This window comes from Frankliniella occidentalis, unplaced genomic scaffold, assembly GCF_000697945.3.
Source record: "Frankliniella occidentalis isolate FOCC.00 unplaced genomic scaffold, Focc_3.1 Scaffold78, whole genome shotgun sequence".
In the NCBI taxonomy this organism is placed as follows: Eukaryota; Metazoa; Arthropoda; class Insecta; order Thysanoptera; family Thripidae; genus Frankliniella; species Frankliniella occidentalis.
The window spans coordinates 50050-69548 of NW_026267208.1; the positions used below are offsets into that span (position 1 = coordinate 50050).

The window sequence follows — 19499 nt, forward strand, 5'->3', positions numbered from 1 at the left end:
CCCCCCCCGGTTCGTTCGTTCGCCACAAAACTGAACCGCTTCCCCCTGCTTTTCCACGCTTCCTCTCTCCCTCTTCCCCACCCGTTTCCTCGCTCCTAATAAGCTCGCCGCGCCCCGCCCGCCTCGGGGCATATATCGATGCCCCCGACATATGTCGTGCACGTTCCTTCACTTTGGCCATCCCCGGCCGGCCCGGCCCCGGGGCCAGGAGGCGGGCCAGGCCCGGCGCGGCAGACCTGACCAGCATTCCAGAACACCTCGGGCTCCGCGGCAACAACAGCGGCGCGGCAAAAGCACATTAACGTTGCTAACGCCGGGCCGGAAAGTGAAGCCTCCCTGGTTAGCCCCCTCGCCCACACCACCACGACCACCGGCCGCGGCCAAAATATCGAGCAGCCGACCGCGCCACCACGATTATTTTTCAAAACGCAAACAAACTCTAAATTCTGCACCGAAGACGTTGTCGGATTAATCCCCGCTACACACACAGCCGGGCGGCGGGACGCGGCGCCTTGGACGCCTGCCCGTCCCGTCCGGTCTGGTCCTGGTCTAGCGAGGAGCAGTCGCCGCGCGCCCGCAGGCCCTTGCCCTCGCAATCAAGTGGCGATGAGCCGGACAAAACCGTCTGCTTTTCTTTAATTTCTTTACCTCTGGCTTTTTGCGAAAGCGCGTGACTGTCCTGTGCCCCGGGGAGTAGAACGCTCCGCTTGTGCCATCAGAAAGAAAGGGATCCCCGCGACAACCAACTACAACGCGGTCGCCGCGCGTCTCTGGCATCTCTGGCGGTGAATCAAAGCAAACTCAACGCGCTGTCAGGCGCGGCGCGTGGGCGGCCGGCTGCCGCGGATAATGAGCACGATCAACACGAGACTGGCCGGCGAGGGGCCGGGCCACATATCGCTTCCGTTCATCCCGCACAGGATCAGCGCTCATGCGCGACGAGTGTGTACATCACTTTGGACAGTAAAACATTCCACATTTTTCGACGGCAAACATTGTCACGTTTTCCTGTTGCATGTGCTGTACTGGTTGTATCCCATATCTTATCTAAATAATTATCTAGCAAGCCCATTCCATCATCATAAAAATGAATGCCTGTGGAATTTCAAGTTTTCATAATCCAGGGAATTTTAGTTCCATAAACCAAATCATGTTTGTGCTGATGAATGTCAATAATTTTAGTCAAACTAACTTAGTTTTGATTTGATCGACCATCAAACCAACTTTTGTTGAACATGAGGGTAGAAAAATTTAGATCCAGTTACGAGAATTTAACTGTTTTAAGCATTAACCGAATGGTTTTCTGGTTGCATTTCCCACACGTGTTAATGAAGAAACTTAATGTGAGATTGGGGGAGGGCGTTGAAAGAGACTGAGCACTGCACTGCCACCGGGCAGTGGGCCGTGGCAGAGGGGGTGGCGTGTTTGTTTGTGTGTGTGTCTGCGGTACGTATGCCGACGTGCGCGAACGTGACGCGGGGCGGTGGCGCTGCGAGCTGACGCGTGGCCTGGCGAGGCGTGTCCAACTGCATGACATGGGCGCAACAAGGCGCAACGCGTGCACTAAAGCCTGCGGGCCGCGCGCCACTCCCAGCTAGAGAGAAGCCATGCTAACTTAACATTATTTGGGAATTTAGGTGTCCATATCCATAGGCTTGGTGATACCAAGAAAATCCGTTTGTAATATGGTGGTTCCAGATCTTTTGTACGTAACATTCCACTCTTCGTAATTACAAAGTACACACGGTTACTTAAGTAACCAAGAGTGTAATGTTAACTTTTTATACCCTGGCGAGAGAATCTCTCTACTCGCAGCTGAGCCGGCACAGAGCCACTCCGCGACACTATCCCCTTCCTTGTAGAGGCTGAGACTGGAAATGAAATTTACACATTTTACTCCGCCCTCAAACAAACGCGGAAGATGGCGCGAGCGCGTGCAAAGAGCCATTTCCACCAAGGGCGAGAAAAATTAGTTTAGAGTTAAATTATCATCTGCTAAAAAGCAGCAAATGAAAGGCCACATTGTGGCCATACCCCACACAGTATGTACTGCTTGGAGCTCCGGCCATGCGGTCCGTCTGCACACGATCTCGTCTTTGCCCAAGCCTTGCCCCGCCCCGGACGCGCGCACACACTGCGGGTTCGCACGCGATAAACACACAGACAAATACAATGCCATTTTTTTCCCGCTCTCCGCTGTCTCCCCCTCTTTTCCCGCTTCACTTATTTCTACATTTCTGAAATGAGGAGGAAATTAAAACATACATTCGCGAGCCAAATCGTGCAGGCCTAACAACGCGCGCGTGCCGGTGTGAGCCCGACATGGCGCACGTCAAGCCGACCCTCTGCTTGACCCCGCCGACACAAATCCGGGGGTGAACAGAGGTAGGGCAGGGCAGGGCCGGGCAGGGCGGGGCAGGGCGGGGCAGGGCGGGCCGTGTCAAGGACGCCCCCGCGCCCGCCCGGACACAGGGCACCGCAGAGGGATAGCGCCGCATCAGCCGCGACGCGCCGACGGAAGTCACACGGCGACGCGAAGGCCGGCGGCTCGCAAAAGAGGAAGCGGGCGGGGCGGGGCCGGGCGTGGCGGGGTGGAGCGGGGTGGGGCAGGGCGTGGCGGGTGGCGGGGCGCTGAGGGAAGGGACAGGGATTCAGGGATTTCAACGCAAGGATCATTTCATGTTTTGGGGCGGACGCAATAGCAGGCTGGCGCGGCGGTAGACACACGGTAGACGAAACGTGCTGAACCGCTCGTGTCGTCGCATCACCATAAATCACACACTAGACGACGACGCGGACGTAAATCTAACGAAAACGAACAGCGCGGGTCGCGCGTCGTCTCCACACGCGGCCACGACGACGGCAGCGGCGGCGGCGGCCTGATGGGGCGTGGCGACGAGGAGCGGGCGGGAGTGGCTCGTCCACCCGCTGCTGCTAATTTAGTCGAGCAGGCCGAAGAATGCCGCTTCTGTGTATTCCCAAATGGAAGAGCCACGCGCACCGGGGCGGCGGCAGTCTCAGTCTCACACTTGCTAAAGCGAGACAGCAGCGTGTGTCACGTTACGTTACCAAATGTGCCGAGGTGCACACAACGCTACTGCTGCTGCTCTACATAAAGTAGAAATAAAGAAGACACGCTGTCTGATTTGCAAACCGTGCGGCTCACGACGACACCTTCAGTTATTGTCAGTGTACGTACACTCGGGCGGGGGATAAATGAAACATAGCCAGCAAACTGCAGCGAGTGGCATTAAGCAGCACAAACAGAGAGCGAGCGGGGGAGAGGGGAGAGGGGGTGCAATGCACAGTGGGGCGCGGGCGCGCGAGCCGGGCAAGGAAAATAAACCAGAGATAAAATAGCAGCCCCATTGAGAGTGGCGGATGTGTTCACTTTCACGCCGAGTGGCGGCGCAGCGGCGCCTCGAGAGCGGGAGATTATAAACGGAAGCGAATCACCTCAATTACAACCCGCTGACCCGACAAGCATTTCCACGTCATTTTCCCTTTCTTCGACTGATAGTAAAAAGTTCCGACCAGAAACGGATCGTGAAAGCAGATGATACCAATTTAAGAGTAAGCTTTGTTCTACCTTTCTCTCATATTTTTACAAAATAATTTATATGATTTAAGAAAAACATTACGGACCACTCTGTAGTAAAAAGAATTGTGACCGCGCTGTATCGTCTATCACCATATCGTTCGTTTTACGGCTTGTTTACAATCCAGCGTCCTCCCTGTGTTTAGTTTATTAGGAGCGGGGGCTCCAGCGGAGGGAGCGGGTGGGGAGGGGGGTTGGCGCGGCCCGCTCGCTCGGCTCGGGCGTGCGGCGACGGAAATCGAGCCTCACTTCACTGCCTCAGCCTCACTATCCCCCCTAGCACAATATTTAAGATAGCTGGCCCTGCTCTCGCTTCTCTGTCCTTACCGAGAGTTAAAGCAATGACACCTTACTTAAATATTCTTATGTTAAGTCTCAGTTAAGTAAGGTTTGTAAGGTATCATCTGCTAAAAAGGCGGGGCGGCGTGCACACGCAGCAAAGCACGGAAGCGCGAGAATTCAAAAAGAGTTGGAGTTGGCGAGGCGGCGGCGGCGGCGGGGGACGGGAAACGGATATAAACACTATTTAGCCGGCTTCAGGACCGTTCAGGACTCCCGCCCGCGCCCCCGGCCCGCGGTCCTGGCCGCCAGCCAACGCGGCGAGCGAAATGCCGCCCTCCTGTGGGGCCCGAGCGGGCCCGAGCCGAGAAGCAAAGCGAGGCAAAGCCAAGCAACCCCTCGAGCGGAGCACAATGAGGCCGCCGGTGCGTCTTACACCGAGCCGATCACTATACGCGATGAAGAGACTAGCGGGGACACTAAACCTTTTCCCCACTTTCTGCAGTAAAAACTATGTGTCATGGCAAATACAACCATCACCATGGGGAAGCTGATCCCCTCACTGGTAAAACAAAAGGTAGAACTCAAAGGGTTTTATTGGCCTTTACAAAAGGCATTAAAAATTAACACCCCCTACAAATGCATTAAAGCTGCTCAAAGGCGCAAAATTGTAATGCCTCTGGACCCCTTCGTGTCTGTACAAAGGCATTCGCTTTGGACTTTTTATTCCCGTCCGTCTTCTCGAAATACGATAACGTTTTTTTGTCTTTTTTTACCGGGCGTATTGGCTGTTTCGATGCGTTTTCGGGCGTCTTCCTGTGTGGCATTTCAACAACAGCAACACTGATCAGCCCGGTTCAGCCCCTTCTTCCCACCTCCACGTGGTCGGAAATGGGTCAACATCCCCCAAGCAGGCGCGGGTGGAGCGAGGGGCGAGGAGGGTGAACGGGGCAAGCGCAAGGGCGGTGGGCGCAGGAGGGAGCAGGGCGGGCAAAGAGCAGCGGCATAGAGTCAGTCGCGCACACCAAACGGTCAGTCGCCCAGAGACCCGATTCGCAAAGCCGTGGCCCATGGCCTTTTACCTGCGCGGCCACCACAGCGCCATGCCCCTGCAGTGTTGCCCTGCCCTGCGGACCTCGCTGCTCTGGAAACTCAAGTGTCGTACAGTATCACACTTATAAGTGCAGTACCATGGTGTCCTACAGTTATAAGTGTAGGACCAAGGTGTACTGCAGTTAAAAGTGTAGGACACCATGTGGCCGACAGTTAAAAGTGTAGGACACCATGTGTACTACAGTTTTAAGTGTTTTGAGGTGTCCGACACCTCAAGGTGCCAGCTAACGCAAGTGTCGGACACCCCTTGTCCCACAGTTATAACTGAAGAACACATTGTGTACTACACTTTTAACTGCAGTACACCTTGGTCCTACACTTTCAACTGTAGGACACCATGGTACTGCACTTATAAGTGTGATACTGTACGACACTTGAGTTTCCAGAGTGCGGACACCCCTACACTCCCCGCCAGACTGTGTCACACACTCGTCACTGCCGCAGTGCTGGTGCGGGTGCGGGCGAGTTCGTGTCGAGCCCGAGCAGGCCTTATGCGAGCCTTGTTCATCAGCGGGGGCACGCTCTCTGGAGCGGCTCCGCAGACCTGAAGCGCGCGTTATGATGAAGCCACCGCCCTCCCCATCCCCGCATAGTCACGCATCTCTCCTTTTGCCCCCCGTGTCTCTTTCTTTTTATACAATTAGACTAAGAGCAGCGGCAGCGTATGGCGAGGAGCGGCGAGGTTCGCAAACATGCCTGCTGCGTCGCCGTAACGGGCGGGGGGAAGGAGGGCGAAGGGGATGGGGGGTTGATTCACTGCAACGAGTTATGCCCCTCTGGTTGTGTGCCGTTGGTGGTTCCGCTGTCCTTGCAGGCAGGTGGGCGGGGCTCCCTCTGGAGTAGCCCCCCCCCCTCTCCTGTCCGAGCAGACCACGCTCACGCAGGTCACATCACCATTATCACCATCATGAGTTTTCATCACCATTCTCATGCAAAAAAATAAAAAGAAGCTCCCTCAAGAAAATCATACGACCTCGTTGACACTTCGCTTTGGCTGTTTGTTCCTCCTGGAATGTTATCACCTGACGTTTGCTTAAACCACCCTTCCCCCCCATTAGTCCCAGCAGCCTATCTAGACAACCAATCAGAAGATGACAGCTTCCGACATGGGTGGGCGTTACCGTTACCCTGCTCATCAATACTGCAGAGCGCAGAGCCACTACAAAGCCGAGGACTAGACGAAACACTACAACAGCGAGAATGAATGGATCCGCCCTCTGTCGTGTGTCATTTCGGGACTGTATCAAATTGTGGAGTGTCAAAAAACGCGATGACACTCCCAAGGGGGGTCTTCTGCGCCGCCCCGATTTACAGTGTGACTCCCGCGCGTTTGCGACGGCTCCTCCCATAGGCGCTTCCAGCGGGAAGGCAATTACGCCCGCCCAATGGCAGCCCGGCTCGGCCCGGCTCGGCCCGGCCCCACCCCGTCCACTATCTGGCACAGACTTTCATCAAAGAAATCGTCAATCACTGTTACCCGGCGGCGCCCCACCGGGCGAGGGAAGTCCAGGGCGCGGGCGTGGCGAAGGGAAGCGCCCCGGGGGCAGCGACTTCAAACGAGGACTGCATAGCAAGCGCCATAAGGCTCCTGCACCTCGTCGGTACTCCAGCGGGTGAACGGGGTGAACAGCCCGCGGCCGGGCGCCCCGCCGTCCCGCCCTCCTGCCGCCCGTCGGATGACCTTCTCAACTCTTCATTTTTCGCCGCTCCGGCCCGCTCCGCCCTGCCCTATAAATGTGACCCGGTTTTCCCGCGGGCACACCCCCTCCCCCCACCGAGGAGCGCGGAGGAGGATGGGGGGGGAGGAGGGCGAGGGGAGGCGAGGGGCGCGCCCGGGCGGGACGGAGGGGAAGCACCAGGTAGGCAGGTAGGGCCATCCACTCCTAGGACGGCACTGCGGGTCCCTCGCTCGGGCCCAGGGCCCAGGCCCCAGGCCAACTCCGCTGGAACTTCAACTTGCGAAGTGTCCCAATGTTTTCCTCTCCGCCGAGTCACAACACACAGCGCTGTGGAGTGGAGCACAACATACGTCCGCCACTACAGCCCGTCGAGGTGATTCACTTTTCTGATAAGACAATCACGATCACGCCCACACCCATCACCCAAGCAAACGCATTCCAGCCAGTGTCACTTTATTTCGTTCAGTGACAGTTTCACTCTCCACGTTTGTGACTGAAGTGCAGGAGTTGTGGTGGTGTCCCGCCCCTCTGTCCCGCCCCTGACGGGGGCCTTCACCTGACGGGGGAAGACCCTCCCCGCCGCGCCACGCTGCTCGTTTGTCGTTACTATGCACATTGTGGGGTGGCCTTCCAACCTCCAGGAAATGTCATCCGAGGCCAGTGCACGACCAGGAGGCGGCGAGGGGGTGGCTCGCGCCCCGGCTTTCCCCCCAATATCATGGCGATATGGCCCCGAGGGGGCGCTGGCCCGCCTCCCGCGCGCTGTCCAGGCGGCCTAGATGCACACGCAGGGCGTCGTCGTAGAGCGCTGACGGGGTGAAAGCCCCCCACCCCCTCACCCCTGCTGCGCCCGCCATTTAGAGGATCGCGGGGGTGAGAAAACGCCGTGGCGGGCGGAGCCTAGCGGAGGCGCACGGACTGTTTGCGCGTCCTCCTAATGTCCAAACACTCCGCGGCACGCCAGGCCCCCGCGGGGCCCGCCCCGCCATTAGCCTAAGAGGATAAGAAAGACGGGGTGGAGCGGGGACGACATAACCTCCGCGCATATTTATTTGAATTAGCGAGCAAAACCGCGCAGTTTCATTTAAAAGAGGAGGGGGGGGGGGAGGGTAGTATGACCCCGTTTTTACTTTCTTCCCCAGGAGTTTTCAATGGGGGTTTTGCAATGGGGCGTTTGCAGTGAGGGGTTTAGCAGTGGGAGTTTTTGCAGTGAGGGGGTTTGGCAGTTACGGGGTTTGCGGCGGCGGGTTTGAAGCGGGGGGGTTGAAGCGGGGGGGTTGAAGCGGGTGAGTTGCAGCGGAGCATGACGAGGCGGTTAGTCCAGCGCGGGAAACGCACGCACTTTGGTATTCGGTGCCGCGGGGGTGCGGAGTGGACCGCGGGGTAGGCCTGCCGGGGGAGGGTACGCGCGGCCAACAGGTGGCCGGGGAGCAGCGGAGCCAGCGGAGCGGGCTCGGCGCGGTCCAGAGCAGGGCGCGGGAGGTCGGAGCGGAGGGGCTCACCAGCCGCCTTCCCTCCAAGGCTCGCACAGCAAAACGCGATAAAAATCCGCCGTTCTAGGTCGGGAGTGTTTGGGCTGGACAAGCTGGGGTTCAAACACGAGAGAGTAGGGAGGGGAGGGAGGGAGGGAGGGAGGGAGGGGGTAGACTAGGGGTGGAGGTTGAGAGTGCAGAGGGGAGGGGTCCGAGTAAGCATAGGCTCGCTGCGCTGAGCAGAAACACCCTGCCTCCCCTGCCCCGTCAACCTATCGCCAACCCCTCCCCTACCGCCAACCCAACCCTGCTCCTCTCCCCCTCCCGTCCCCTTTGTCCGGAGCCGGCGGGAACCCCAGCCCGGGGTAGGTGTGCGGGAGCGTACTTAAATCACGTTCTCCGGATAAGGGGGTTCTGTCTGTTGGCAAAGGGGGGACGGGGCGCACTCCCAGCAAGCGCGTTATCCTGGCGACGCCGGTTACGGACGCCCCCCTCCCCCTTTCCCAACTGGCTCCTCGGCCCCGATTCTCCGCGCATCACCGACTGGACAGCGGCGGAAACCGCGCCCCACGTATAGGGGAGGGACGGGGGCGGGGGTTCAAGGGGGCGTGGTCACCTTGCCAGCTTGCTGCCAGGTCAACACCGACCACGAGCCCCTCCGCCATGCGCCACACTACCCTACTGCCCTACCAGCAGAATAATAATAATAAATAAATAAAAAAAAAATGATTAATGAGTGCGACAAGGGTGCACTGAAATTTTTCTGCCATACCCTCAATTTTAGCCCATGTTTACAGAAACAAAAGCTCCAAAACACAAAACAAAAAATTGTACAAGGATATAAATTCTCATTGCGAGCTGCCTTCAATGAAAATTTGTTGATTCATGACAAGTGTGATTTTCAAAATTAAAGAACAGGAATGAAACACTCCTCTACACTGTTGGTCAAAATCCAGAGCCAAGAGACATCAAAAATATTGGCGTACTGCACAGTAGTAAAAACCATTTCATGAGGTGATTAGAATTTTATTTTAGTAAAATGTTTACTTACATGTGGTTAATACGGCGGGGAGGAGGATCCGTAGCAAGCATAAATTAAGAATATAATTCATTCTGGCCCCTGGAATCAATTAAACAACACAAAAATAGTTTTAAAGGAAATAAAATGGTATTTTCTTACAAGTAAGGGCATAAAGCCTAGTGCAAGAATTTATTTATTCATTAATCTGGTAGTGCGCACATAGCGATCAAACCATACTATGGACACTTTGCTTCATCGTCAACCAGACATACATTTCAAACGTCTCAGACAAAGAAAATTATTTTAATTGCACCGGTGGTGTTTGATTTATTCTTAGACAAACTATGCAGCGACTGTTGCACTATCTGCCTCATCCAAACAGCCAGAACTCACCTTGAACGATGCAAAGCAGAGGAATGGCAGCTCACATAACTAGTTCGACTGTAAGGCCCCAAATTAGGGTCGGACTCTTGGAGCGCTCACACCGGTGGTGGGTGGAGACGTGTTCAACAGGGTTAGGACGGTCGGCCCCCCGGGCCGCGGACAAGCCGGTCACGATTGAACAATGACACAGAGATGTCGGCCCGATACACTTGAGTCGCACGCTGAGCACAGGTCGCGAAACTCAGGACGAACAGATCACTGTCACACGAAACACGGGCGCTCCTGACGCGTCGAGTGGTCTCACCCGTGGTGGGTCGCCTGAAGACTGAACGAGTTGAGCCTTCGGTTTGACTCGCAGAGGGACAGCGCGCGCTTGCCGACACCGCGGGCCGCGGGCGGCGGGTGGAGGAGGCGGGGGGAGGCAGGGAGAGGAGGGGGTAAATCCAGCTGAACAAAGTGGGGGCACCCCTTCCACCCCATTCACCTTTTCCCCCTTCCTCGGCGTTACGGCGTTACCGTTGCCTAGCAACGAAGTTGCTTTCAAATTCAGATTCAGATTTAGTCAGGATGGCACATTTCAAGCTACGTTCGCCCCGATGTCCTGCCCAGAGTAGAGAAGAAAACAAAGCAGCTGATTTGGCAAGGTCGCCAAACAAGAAAGTTTTCTTGCAAACTAAAACATTTACAAAATGTCCCTTGAATTATACTAGCTCAACCTATGAAGCATGCTTCAGATACCTTTCGTCTTATTAGTTCGAGTCATGTGAAGTATATATTATTTACCGACCCTAGTAACACGTTCCCTTGCGGTTGCGTTGGTGGCTGTTCTTACCTGAACGCGTTTGTGTTGGTGTATGTATATGTTGATGTGCGGTAGTGTGAGTGTGTTGTTGTCGTCCGTCGAGTCCTTCACATACAGTGGGTGTGTGTGCGTGCAAATTTAGTAGTGTTTCTATGGCCGTGCACGATTCGAGGGAAGTTTGTCTGTTCCCTGTGCCTTCAAATTACGGCCTTGGTCCATGAGAGACATGTGATTCTGCATCAACACTTTGAAGAGAGGGATTCCTGAACCAAAATCTGATGACCGCAGACAGCTTGGCTCAAAGACACTGTACGTATACATACGTCTGAACCTGAACGTGTTGGCGTTTTGCTAGCCGACCCGAGTTATATTGAACTCAACTCACACGATCACAATACAATCGCACGATCCACCTTCGTCCGAAAACACGTGCAGGTGTTTCGCTTGTCTTTTTAATCCAGATACGGGTTGCATTTAGTCTTGTAGACTGAAGCTCCCTCGCCTACCCTGCGTAGGAGAGTGCCCTTTACACCGTGATGTAAGCTTAGCCAGCATCTAGCTATCGGATCGGAGCTGGTCGGTCCAACATTTGATCCCTCGCGCACCACTACCATCCTCTAGAGAGCCTCTAAGAAAGTCTTTCACATCAGTGTCAACACATATGGAGCTACTGGTTGTTGTCTGTAGTATTTTCATGGAGTTGTTGTATGTGCATGCCTTATCATCCTGATTTTTTTCCTTTATTGAAGTAATATTGGCTTTTTTGCAGGATGTTAGTGTGAGCTGCAGACATGGTGGACGTAGCTTATACCACAATCCCTGCACATAACATCACATCTTCAACAAACATTTCACCATTCAGTTCATCTGTAGCGAGAAGGCCCCCATCTCCTTCAGCTTTGTCAGTCATTTCCTCCCATGGAACTGCTACTATGGGAGACAAACCTTCAGAAGATATATCAGGCCCACAAGAGCCATCAGGCGCACAAGAGATCAAGTTGACAGAGGTCAGTAGTTCAAATAAGTAGAGAGGATTTTGCTAATATTTTCCATTTTATTCCATCAACACTTTAAAATACTTAAATATCTTTCTAATTTTTCATTCCCCTTCCACTAGATATCTAACACAACTAGAGTATGGACAGGTCTTGTAGCTGGGGCTGTAGCGGGTGCCATTGCCAAGACTGCTATAGCTCCTTTAGACAGAACAAAAATTAATTTCCAGGTAATGAGTGCTACTTGAATAGTGCAAACTGCTTATATCTTAATCTGTTCAAGAAAGGGCAAAAAACAAACTATTTTCTCTTTCCTAGATTCATCGAGAGCCCTACTCAGTGAGGGGAGTAGTGAAGTTCCTTCAGGAGACAATTTACAAAGAAGGTATTGTGGGGCTATGGAGAGGCAATAGTGCTACAATGGCAAGAATTGTGCCTTATGGAGCAATTCAATTCACTTCCCACGAGCAATGGAAGAGAGTTTTAGGTTTAAATGTTACCTCTCCAATTGACCAGTAAGTTTTTTTTTTTTGTTGTCAATTTATTACTCAAATTACACACTTCTTATGCTAATGTATTTGAGTATTTTAATCTCTATTTGTTATCTGGTTTAAAATAATCTCTTTTGGCTTGTTACAGCTCAGAGGATGCACACATCAAAAGATTTTTGGCCGGCTCACTTGCAGGTGTTACATCGCAGTCCCTGACATATCCATTAGACTTAGCTCGTGCAAGAATGGCTGTGACATCAAAAGGAGAGCTGAATTCTCTCAGATCTGTAAGTGTATTACATGTTAAACAAATACTATTTGCATGTGGTTTTTATGCCTGCCTGTACCAAAACCATTTTCTTCTAGGTTTTTAGAGTCATGTGGCAACAGGAAAGCATTTTAGCATTCTATCGCGGTTATTTACCAACTCTTCTCGGAGTTATACCGTATGCCGGACTCAGTTTTTTCACCTATGATACTCTCAAACATCACTATAGAGGTAAGAATTTATCTAGTATCTATATTTTTATCTAATCTTATGTAAATGCACCCTTTAATGCTATCTATCATGACCAGTTTGGCTTGGAGATGAAAAGCCCAGCCAACTGATCAACTTAGCCTGTGGTGCAATTGCTGGTGCTATTGCCCAAACAGGATCATATCCCCTTGATATTGTAAGGAGACGAATGCAAACAGCTGCAGTTACTGGCGAGCACTATGATACCATAATTGGCTCATTGAGTAAAATATACCGGTAAGTTTCAGAAATACTTTTTACTTTTGATTCATGAATTATGATTTTTTTGCATTCCAAATTTGTCTCTTCTGTTCTTATTACAGGGAGGAAGGTATAAGAGGTGGTTTCTTTAAAGGTTTAAGTATGAATTGGGTGAAGGGACCCATTGCTGTTGGAATAGGTTTCGCTTCAAATGAATTTGTGAGAGATCATTTGAGGAGGGTGTTGTGATTATTGCATATATTTTGCCGGTATTTGAAGCTCTAGTGTGTATAAGTCATAGCAGTTAAAAGGCGAATCATAAAGAAGTGCTAGCTAGTGTAATTATATGTTCTGGTGTATCCTTTTAATTACTTGTATCTAGGACTTTTAAAATGATGGTATAAAAATAATGAATTTCCCTTTCAAATTTGTCATGATGAATGGCTGATTCAGTTAATATTGAAGGATAGACATTGAAGCTACGGAAACAAACCCTCAAGCATCAGGTTCTGTTACACACTATTTACATGCCACAAATCTGTTCTCATATTTCCCTCTGGAATTTATGATCTGTTTTTTCATGATCCTTGATCATAAAATATACTTATTGTTTTTCTTATGTCAAGTATACCCTCCTTTGATTGTTCCTTTTAATTATCCGGAACACTTTAAGTAAGAAAAGCCAGCGCAATATTTTCATATCTTATTTGTTATCTACTTTGTGAATTTTTTTCAGATTACTGCAGTAGATTTTGTAGTGCAACTTGGCATAAATCCATGTTGCTCTTGTGATATATGGTATTGTATTGTGTCTTAATAGACAAACATAATGATTTTTTTCTCTTTATTTTATTTTGATTTTTGAGAACCAATTTTGTTCTCTAGAATGCCAGGTCTTTTTTTTTTTTCTTCTATTGACTATGTTAACATTTCAAAATCTCAATGCTGTTGTTCTTCTTCAGATATGTAAGATGCATTGCATATCAATTGTATGGGACAGGTGGGCTCTGTGAAATATGTGTTGCAGTCATTTGTCCTAGCATTTGTCATAACTTAATAATGTTTTTTTATGGCTTTTAATTTTCCTTTTGAACAGTTGACCCATAATTTTATCTATTGTTGCCTTCTTAAATACCTAGATGTTAAAATTACCATTAATTAAAAATGGAAAGTTAATTCTTTGTTTGGTCTGTAGACTTTTTGTGCTGTGTTTACCTTTAAGATTGTTGCTTGATTTGTAGAATTTTGTGTTAATGCACTCTGCTTGTGCTCTATTTAATTTTAATAATTCAGGTCTAGTGTATGAGTGTCTAAGTGTGATATTTTGTTTCTCAACTGTCAGTATCCAAGCAAATTGGAATATTTTCATGTGTATGACAGTTTTTATGGTGGTTGGAAATTTTATGAGCTCTTGATTTAATTCCTGGTGGCTGTTAATCACTTCTACCCATTATTACTGTTACCAGCTGTTGAGTGAGATGAGATGATGAACATAGCTTACAAGTGAATATGTATTTGCTTTATAGACTGATGATTTGGGGCTATCTCTCAAGGTTTCAGAGGAGATTTTATTTCCTTGACAGCACTTTTGCCGCCAAAACAGCTGCTATGTGGTAGAAGAGAGTGTATTCCATTCCCACTCATCAGAGAATGTAATGAAGATGAAGAAACCTGTTATATTGTGCCATAAATATTTATCTATTGTTTTAAATGGTATGGATTTGAAAAATCACTTTTTCTGTTGATGGTTAACTTTGTCATTGACGCCGTAACTGTTGATTAATAGTACAAAGTCTGTTTGCACACAATAGGAACTACTGCTTATAATGTTGCCCATTTACCGAATGATGGTATGGGGGTTTGGGCTTTGTGCAGGGCAATAATAATTCAATCTGATTTACCAAACAAAAGTAATCTACTCTTGTTATCATCATTTGTGCTTTCTATTAACTGAAGTAATAATTTCATCTATTGTTATCAGTAGTATAAATGTACCTTGTTTGGAAATCATGTATTTTTTTTTCATTTTGAAGAGAGCACCTTGATTACTATGGTATGCATTTTATTTCTATGAAATTTAAGTTATTTTTATTCTAGCCATCATCCAGAAATGTCATCTCATTGGTGAACAATTTGCTGAACATTCTAAAGGGTTTAATAAGACTGTAAATACAAAATCTTGTATGATTTCCATTTTCAAAAAGTGCAATTTTTTTCAGATATCAATCAATATGTCAATTGTATGCTCAGACATAGTGCGGTTGTGCTCAAATGTGATAGAACGGACAATAACAATAAAAAGTATTCATCGATAATAAACATAATCTTTATTAATATGTATAAAACAATTAAGCCTCTCAATTTTTTTGCCTATGATCAGGAGCAGGGAATTGGATATACTATAACGTGGTGAGTGGGTGCTCCGAGATAATACGCAGAGCCGAGCAGAGTGAGAGATGTTAGCGTAAAGTAAAGTACTACTAGACCGGGAGGCGCCCCTCTTCCGCGCCCACCCTGCAAGGCGGCCTATCGCGTTTGTAACCGCTACCGCTGCGCGGTCTTCCCGGTCGGTCTGAAACGGGGCAAAACGCTCGCTCATCTCTGCGGCGACAGCTAATTCCTTGCCGCATTACGCTGTCGAAAGTTGGCGTTATTTTCCGACTCCGATTTTGGCGTAACCCTCTCGGGGAGCAACGACATACGGGGCAGAGGCCCGGGCGGGACGGGGCAGAAAGAACGCGTGCGAACGCTGTCCATTACATGTCGCGTTGACCAGGGGTCAAAAGGTCAGATTGCTATCAGGTTGGGCGCTCGGGAGGAGAGGGAGGGACGGACCCCAGACACCACAACTCGGATCAGTTTGGGTTCCGAAGCGGAGCGGAGCGTCCCCAGACGACGCGACGTCAGCTGTTCGCGATGGTGCCCTTGTTCGTGCTGGCCGTCGCCGCCCTGGCGGGGTGCGCGCACGGGTCCGCGTATAACAAGGTGACTGCGGCGTCACCCCGCCTCTTCCAGGAGGTGAGCGGGGGCCGCACCTCCGAGGAGGGCGACGTGGACCCCGGCACGCCACTGTTCCTCACCCCCCTCATCGAGAGCGGCAACTGGTCCGGCGCGCAGCACGCCGCCGCCGTCAAGCCTCTCGCCGGGAACGTCAAGAGTTACTCGGGATTTCTCACTGTGAACAAGGTAAAGCTCCTAAGTAAGGCTTGTACAGGCCGGATTTGAACCCCCCCCCCCTGCCATGTCTAGTACCCCCTTCTCCCTCTCCGCCCCATATACTTCACCCTGACCCGCTTTTCACTTGCGCAGGAACTAGACTCCAACATGTTCTTCTGGTACTTCCCCGCCGAGAACGGCGCGAGCGACGCCCCCGTGGTGCTGTGGCTGCAGGGCGGGCCCGGGGCTAGCTCGCTGTACGGCCTGTTCGCGGAGAACGGCCCCTACTCGTGCGAGGGTGGCAAGGTGAAGCTGCGCAAGTACTCGTGGAGCAAGCAGTACAACCTGATCTACATCGACAATCCCGTCGGCGCGGGCTACAGCTTCACCGGCCAGGACCAGGGATACGCGCGCAACCAGACACAGGTACGGGCCGGCGATCACGGTCTCGTCCGCATTGCACTGGACAGTTCCAACCGTGCTTCAGCCCAGCACTAGCTAGCTACCTCCAGACGCCTGGGAGGTAGGCAGACCAGCGGATGGAGCGCGCCAGTGCGCTGCGGGCCTGCCTGCCTCCCAGGCGCTTCGCTCGCCTGGGTGCTGCATGCTTACTGCTCGGTTTCGTCTGACTCACCCCGATTGCTCCGCGCAGGTGGGGCGGGACCTCTACAGCGCCATGGTCCAGTTCTTCCGGATGTTCCCCCAGCTCCACGGACGCCCATTCTTCATCACGGGCGAGTCTTACGCCGGCAAGTACGTCCCCGCGCTGGGCTACGCGATCCACCGCAACAACCCGACGGCCGCGGCCACCGACCGCATCAACCTGCAGGTGGGTTGCCCTTGGTCACTTCAAGTTCTTCAACTCGGTCTTAACACTGTTCATGGTCCCGAATAAACGCACGTCCCACGAAACTCCGTCCTGATTTATCGGCCAGTGACGTCCCAATTCTCATTTTATTCCAGGGTCTCTTTATCGGTAACGGCTTCACAGACCCCGAGAACATGATGCACTACAGTGACCTGGTGTTCCAACTCGGGCTCGTGGACGCGGCGGGACGCGAGGCCCTCGGGGCGAGCGAGGAGCGCATCGTGCAGCGCATCAAGGAGCGCCGCTGGCTGGACGCCTTCATGGAGAACGACCTCATGTTGGGCGGCGACCTCACGCCTTACCCGACGCTCTTCAAGAACCTCACGGGCTTCGACTTCTACTTCAATTTCCTGTACACGGCGGACCCGGACCACGGCGACGGCACTCGCCTGGTCCAGACCCCCGAGGTGCGCCGCGCTCTGCACGTCGGCAACGCGACGTGGGACCGCAGCACCATCGTGGAGACACACATGAGGGAGGACATGCTGCAGTCGGTGGCGCCGTGGCTGGCCGAGCTGCTGGACCACTACCGCGTCATGCTGTACAACGGCCAGCTCGACATCATCGTCGCCTACGCGCTCACCGACAGCTACCTCAGCAAGCTCAAGTGGAGCGGCGCCGAGGAGTTCGCGCGCGCCCCGCGCCGCCAGTGGGTCACGCGCGGTGAGCTCGCCGGCTACGCCAAGCAGGCCGGCAGGCTCACGCAGGTGTTGGTGAGGGACGCCGGGCACATGGTGCCCGCTGACCAGCCTCGCTGGGCGCTCGACCTGCTCAGCAGGTTCATCGCGAACAAACCGTTCTAATTTACAGTCACCTCGCGATAAGTGTCCGCTCGATAAGTGTACGTTTTAGGTCCGGGCCCTCGGCTCAGAAATGTTGCAAGTTTACTCGCCACTCCCCTAAGCCGGTGTGATTGACAGGTCATCCAGTGCGTGGAGCCCTGGCTCGACCATGGCTGGACCCGAGCCTGGGATCGGACTGGGCCAGGCGCGCCGACAATGCCAACGGGCACCTTGCTTGCCGTGGCTTACCTGAGAACGTGCTGTAGCACGCGGACACTTAGAGCGGACACTTATCGAGCGTCGGCGGGACATATACAGATCGGGCGGGTCCCCAGCGACGCACCGAACAATGAGCTCCTCGGACTCGCGAGGCTCCGAGCCAGACGCTCCCAACAGGTGTTAAACGTTTTGCTCCCTTCGATATGTGTCTGGCGCCGGTCCCGCCATCGGACACTTATCGCGAGGTGACTGTACTTCGTAGACTTGTAAAACTTTTTGAAATAAAAATGTTATCTCTACTCTATTTTTTTTGTACAACTTCCATAACGCTTCTCATTATAAGACAAAACAGTAAAACACTTACCCATTTCGATATAAGTAGTCTTCTGAAGCCAGAAATGCTCAAAACCTCCAGGACAGTGTCAATTTGCAGTGAAAATTGCCCACGATGGTTAAAGCATATTTGAAGTCTCAGTAACGAATATTAAACAAATGACGGGATGCTGGCTTTAGGCCACATTTTCCCGAGACTAAAGCTAGCATCATGATCAGAGATCAGAGATCAACCATTGCTTCTTGAAATTGCTTGAGCGCCATCATTTGACACCTCGCGCTGCTCGCGCCATTCCTGCTAGTATGAAAATTTCACTTTGGTGAATTTGTCATAATCTGCAAAACATTACAGCGCTTTGTTTTGGTTTGTCTCGTCTAACCTGTGTGGTCTAAATTTAGGCAACGAAACCTGTGTTCAAATTGTTTGCCACAGCTACGGGAACCTTCTGGAGGTTAACAGTGCCTGATGTGTGATATTGCTTTGCTCATCTTTTTATGACAATCGTGATAAACGTAGGTATGGGATAACGTACCATATGCACCATGAGTGTGCAATGTTTATGCATTTCTTTTCATTATTCTTGTAATGACTCCCATTATCCTTCAAACTGTCCTGTCTAGGTGCACATCAAATAATGTCTGTTAATCCACCTTGCCATTTCCTCTTCCTAATGTAGAAGTCCGCTTAATATTCCTTTTGATTTCCAGTTTTTGAATATACGTGATGGCCACTCCTACGAAGGGTGCTTCGCTTTCAACTCACAGCCAAGAGTTCCCTGAATTATGGGAAGATGAAACTCGCATGACATCTTTATTTGCCCCTTTTCGTGACAGAGATCTCAACCCACAAGGATGGGACTCAAAGTTTTCTTTCTGGACAGCAATGGTATTAAAATGGAGCGAAAGAAAAAATCGCATTTCCTTCAGTTTAGATGAATTAAACAAAGATTTCATGCGAAATGGTCGGATCCCTGAATGTCTTCCTACTGTTCTTGAAGAAATGCAAAGGTATCACCATTTGGTTTCTTCTGCCTTCCAATTATTATTTTCATGATGTCAGCTTAATGTTATTTCAATCTTAATTTGCAGAAGTAGGAGCATTGTACAGCCAGAAGAATTCTTAAAGATGTGCAATGTACCTGATTCCTGGCGAGGCTGGATGTTTGATATTGCAGTCAAGAAGCCGGCCTCTTGGACATTTACTAAGCTAAAAGGCATGGTTGTTTCCCCTTCCGCTGTAACAAATCAAACTCAGTTTGTTCACCTTGCTGCCATTAAGGTATTAATTTCTCAACTAGGGATTTATAGCAATTTAGAAAGTAAATACTAATGATTCACTTTCCAGACCAGATCAGAAGCTATTTTCTCCTCTGCTGGTGAAGATTTACGAGGGGAACTTATGACTATCCATAATTTATTATCAGCTTGTGGTATGGAAAATGTACCTTCTACTGATGCCAGGTTTATAGCATATTATCTACAGTACCAGGTTAATCTTTCTTCTTTTTTAAAATTTTGTGTTAAAATACCTTGATTAACACTACTTGAATGCCAATAACTTTTGCATGATTTCATTTTAAAAGTTAAAT

General features: G+C 51.0%; 4 protein-coding genes across 21 annotated transcripts in view; 3 read left to right on the plus strand and 1 right to left on the minus strand.

Annotated features, from left to right (window-relative positions):
* The window catches only part of LOC113214561 (piezo-type mechanosensitive ion channel component), a 49560-nt gene that overhangs the window by 28329 nt on the left and 1732 nt on the right, over positions 1-19499 (minus strand). For 6 of the 10 annotated variants that reach the window (XM_052268858.1, XM_052268857.1, XM_052268855.1 and 3 more), the window contains exons 1-2: positions 9556-9908; positions 9193-9261 (exon numbers count right to left, since the gene is read on the minus strand). The exons of 1 other annotated variant lie outside the window; for it this stretch is intronic. In XM_052268858.1, coding sequence (XP_052124818.1) covers positions 9193-9253 — 61 coding nt within the window. In that variant the 5' untranslated portion in view covers positions 9254-9261; positions 9556-9908. Of the gene's footprint in view, positions 1-9192; positions 9262-9555; positions 9909-19499 lie in introns of those variants that run through there. 3 more of the 10 variants (XM_052268861.1, XM_052268860.1, XM_052268853.1) reach the window with 2 other exon arrangements.
* LOC113214541 (mitochondrial coenzyme A transporter SLC25A42) overlaps positions 10401-19499 on the plus strand; it is a 14893-nt gene continuing 5794 nt past the window's right edge. The window contains exons 1-8 of one of the 8 annotated variants that reach the window (XM_026433920.2): positions 10401-10657; positions 11118-11355; positions 11466-11573; positions 11662-11858; positions 11983-12121; positions 12201-12333; positions 12411-12588; positions 12675-14900. In XM_026433920.2, the coding sequence (XP_026289705.1) occupies positions 11140-11355; positions 11466-11573; positions 11662-11858; positions 11983-12121; positions 12201-12333; positions 12411-12588; positions 12675-12801 (1098 nt within the window). In that variant the 5' untranslated portion in view covers positions 10401-10657; positions 11118-11139 and the 3' untranslated portion in view covers positions 12802-14900. Of the gene's footprint in view, positions 10658-10707; positions 11028-11117; positions 11356-11465; positions 11574-11661; positions 11859-11982; positions 12122-12200; positions 12334-12410; positions 12589-12674; positions 14901-19499 lie in introns of those variants that run through there. The other 7 variants (XM_026433923.2, XM_026433922.2, XM_026433924.2 and 4 more) reach the window with 7 other exon arrangements.
* On the plus strand, positions 15394-17881 carry LOC113214540 (venom serine carboxypeptidase-like). The gene is made up of 4 exons (XM_026433919.2): positions 15394-15738; positions 15862-16134; positions 16361-16537; positions 16672-17881. The coding sequence occupies exons 1-4, from the start codon at positions 15469-15471 to the stop codon at positions 17377-17379; spliced, it is 1428 nt and encodes a 475-aa protein (XP_026289704.1). The 5' UTR covers positions 15394-15468; the 3' UTR covers positions 17380-17881.
* Positions 18233-19499, plus strand: part of LOC113214531 (charged multivesicular body protein 7) — a 13926-nt gene continuing 12659 nt past the window's right edge. The window contains exons 1-4 of one of the 2 annotated variants that reach the window (XM_026433908.2): positions 18233-18423; positions 18619-18918; positions 19000-19189; positions 19256-19399. In XM_026433908.2, the coding sequence (XP_026289693.1) occupies positions 18635-18918; positions 19000-19189; positions 19256-19399 (618 nt within the window). In that variant the 5' untranslated portion in view covers positions 18233-18423; positions 18619-18634. Of the gene's footprint in view, positions 18428-18618; positions 18919-18999; positions 19190-19255; positions 19400-19499 lie in introns of both variants that reach the window. The other variant, XM_026433907.2, reaches the window with a different exon arrangement.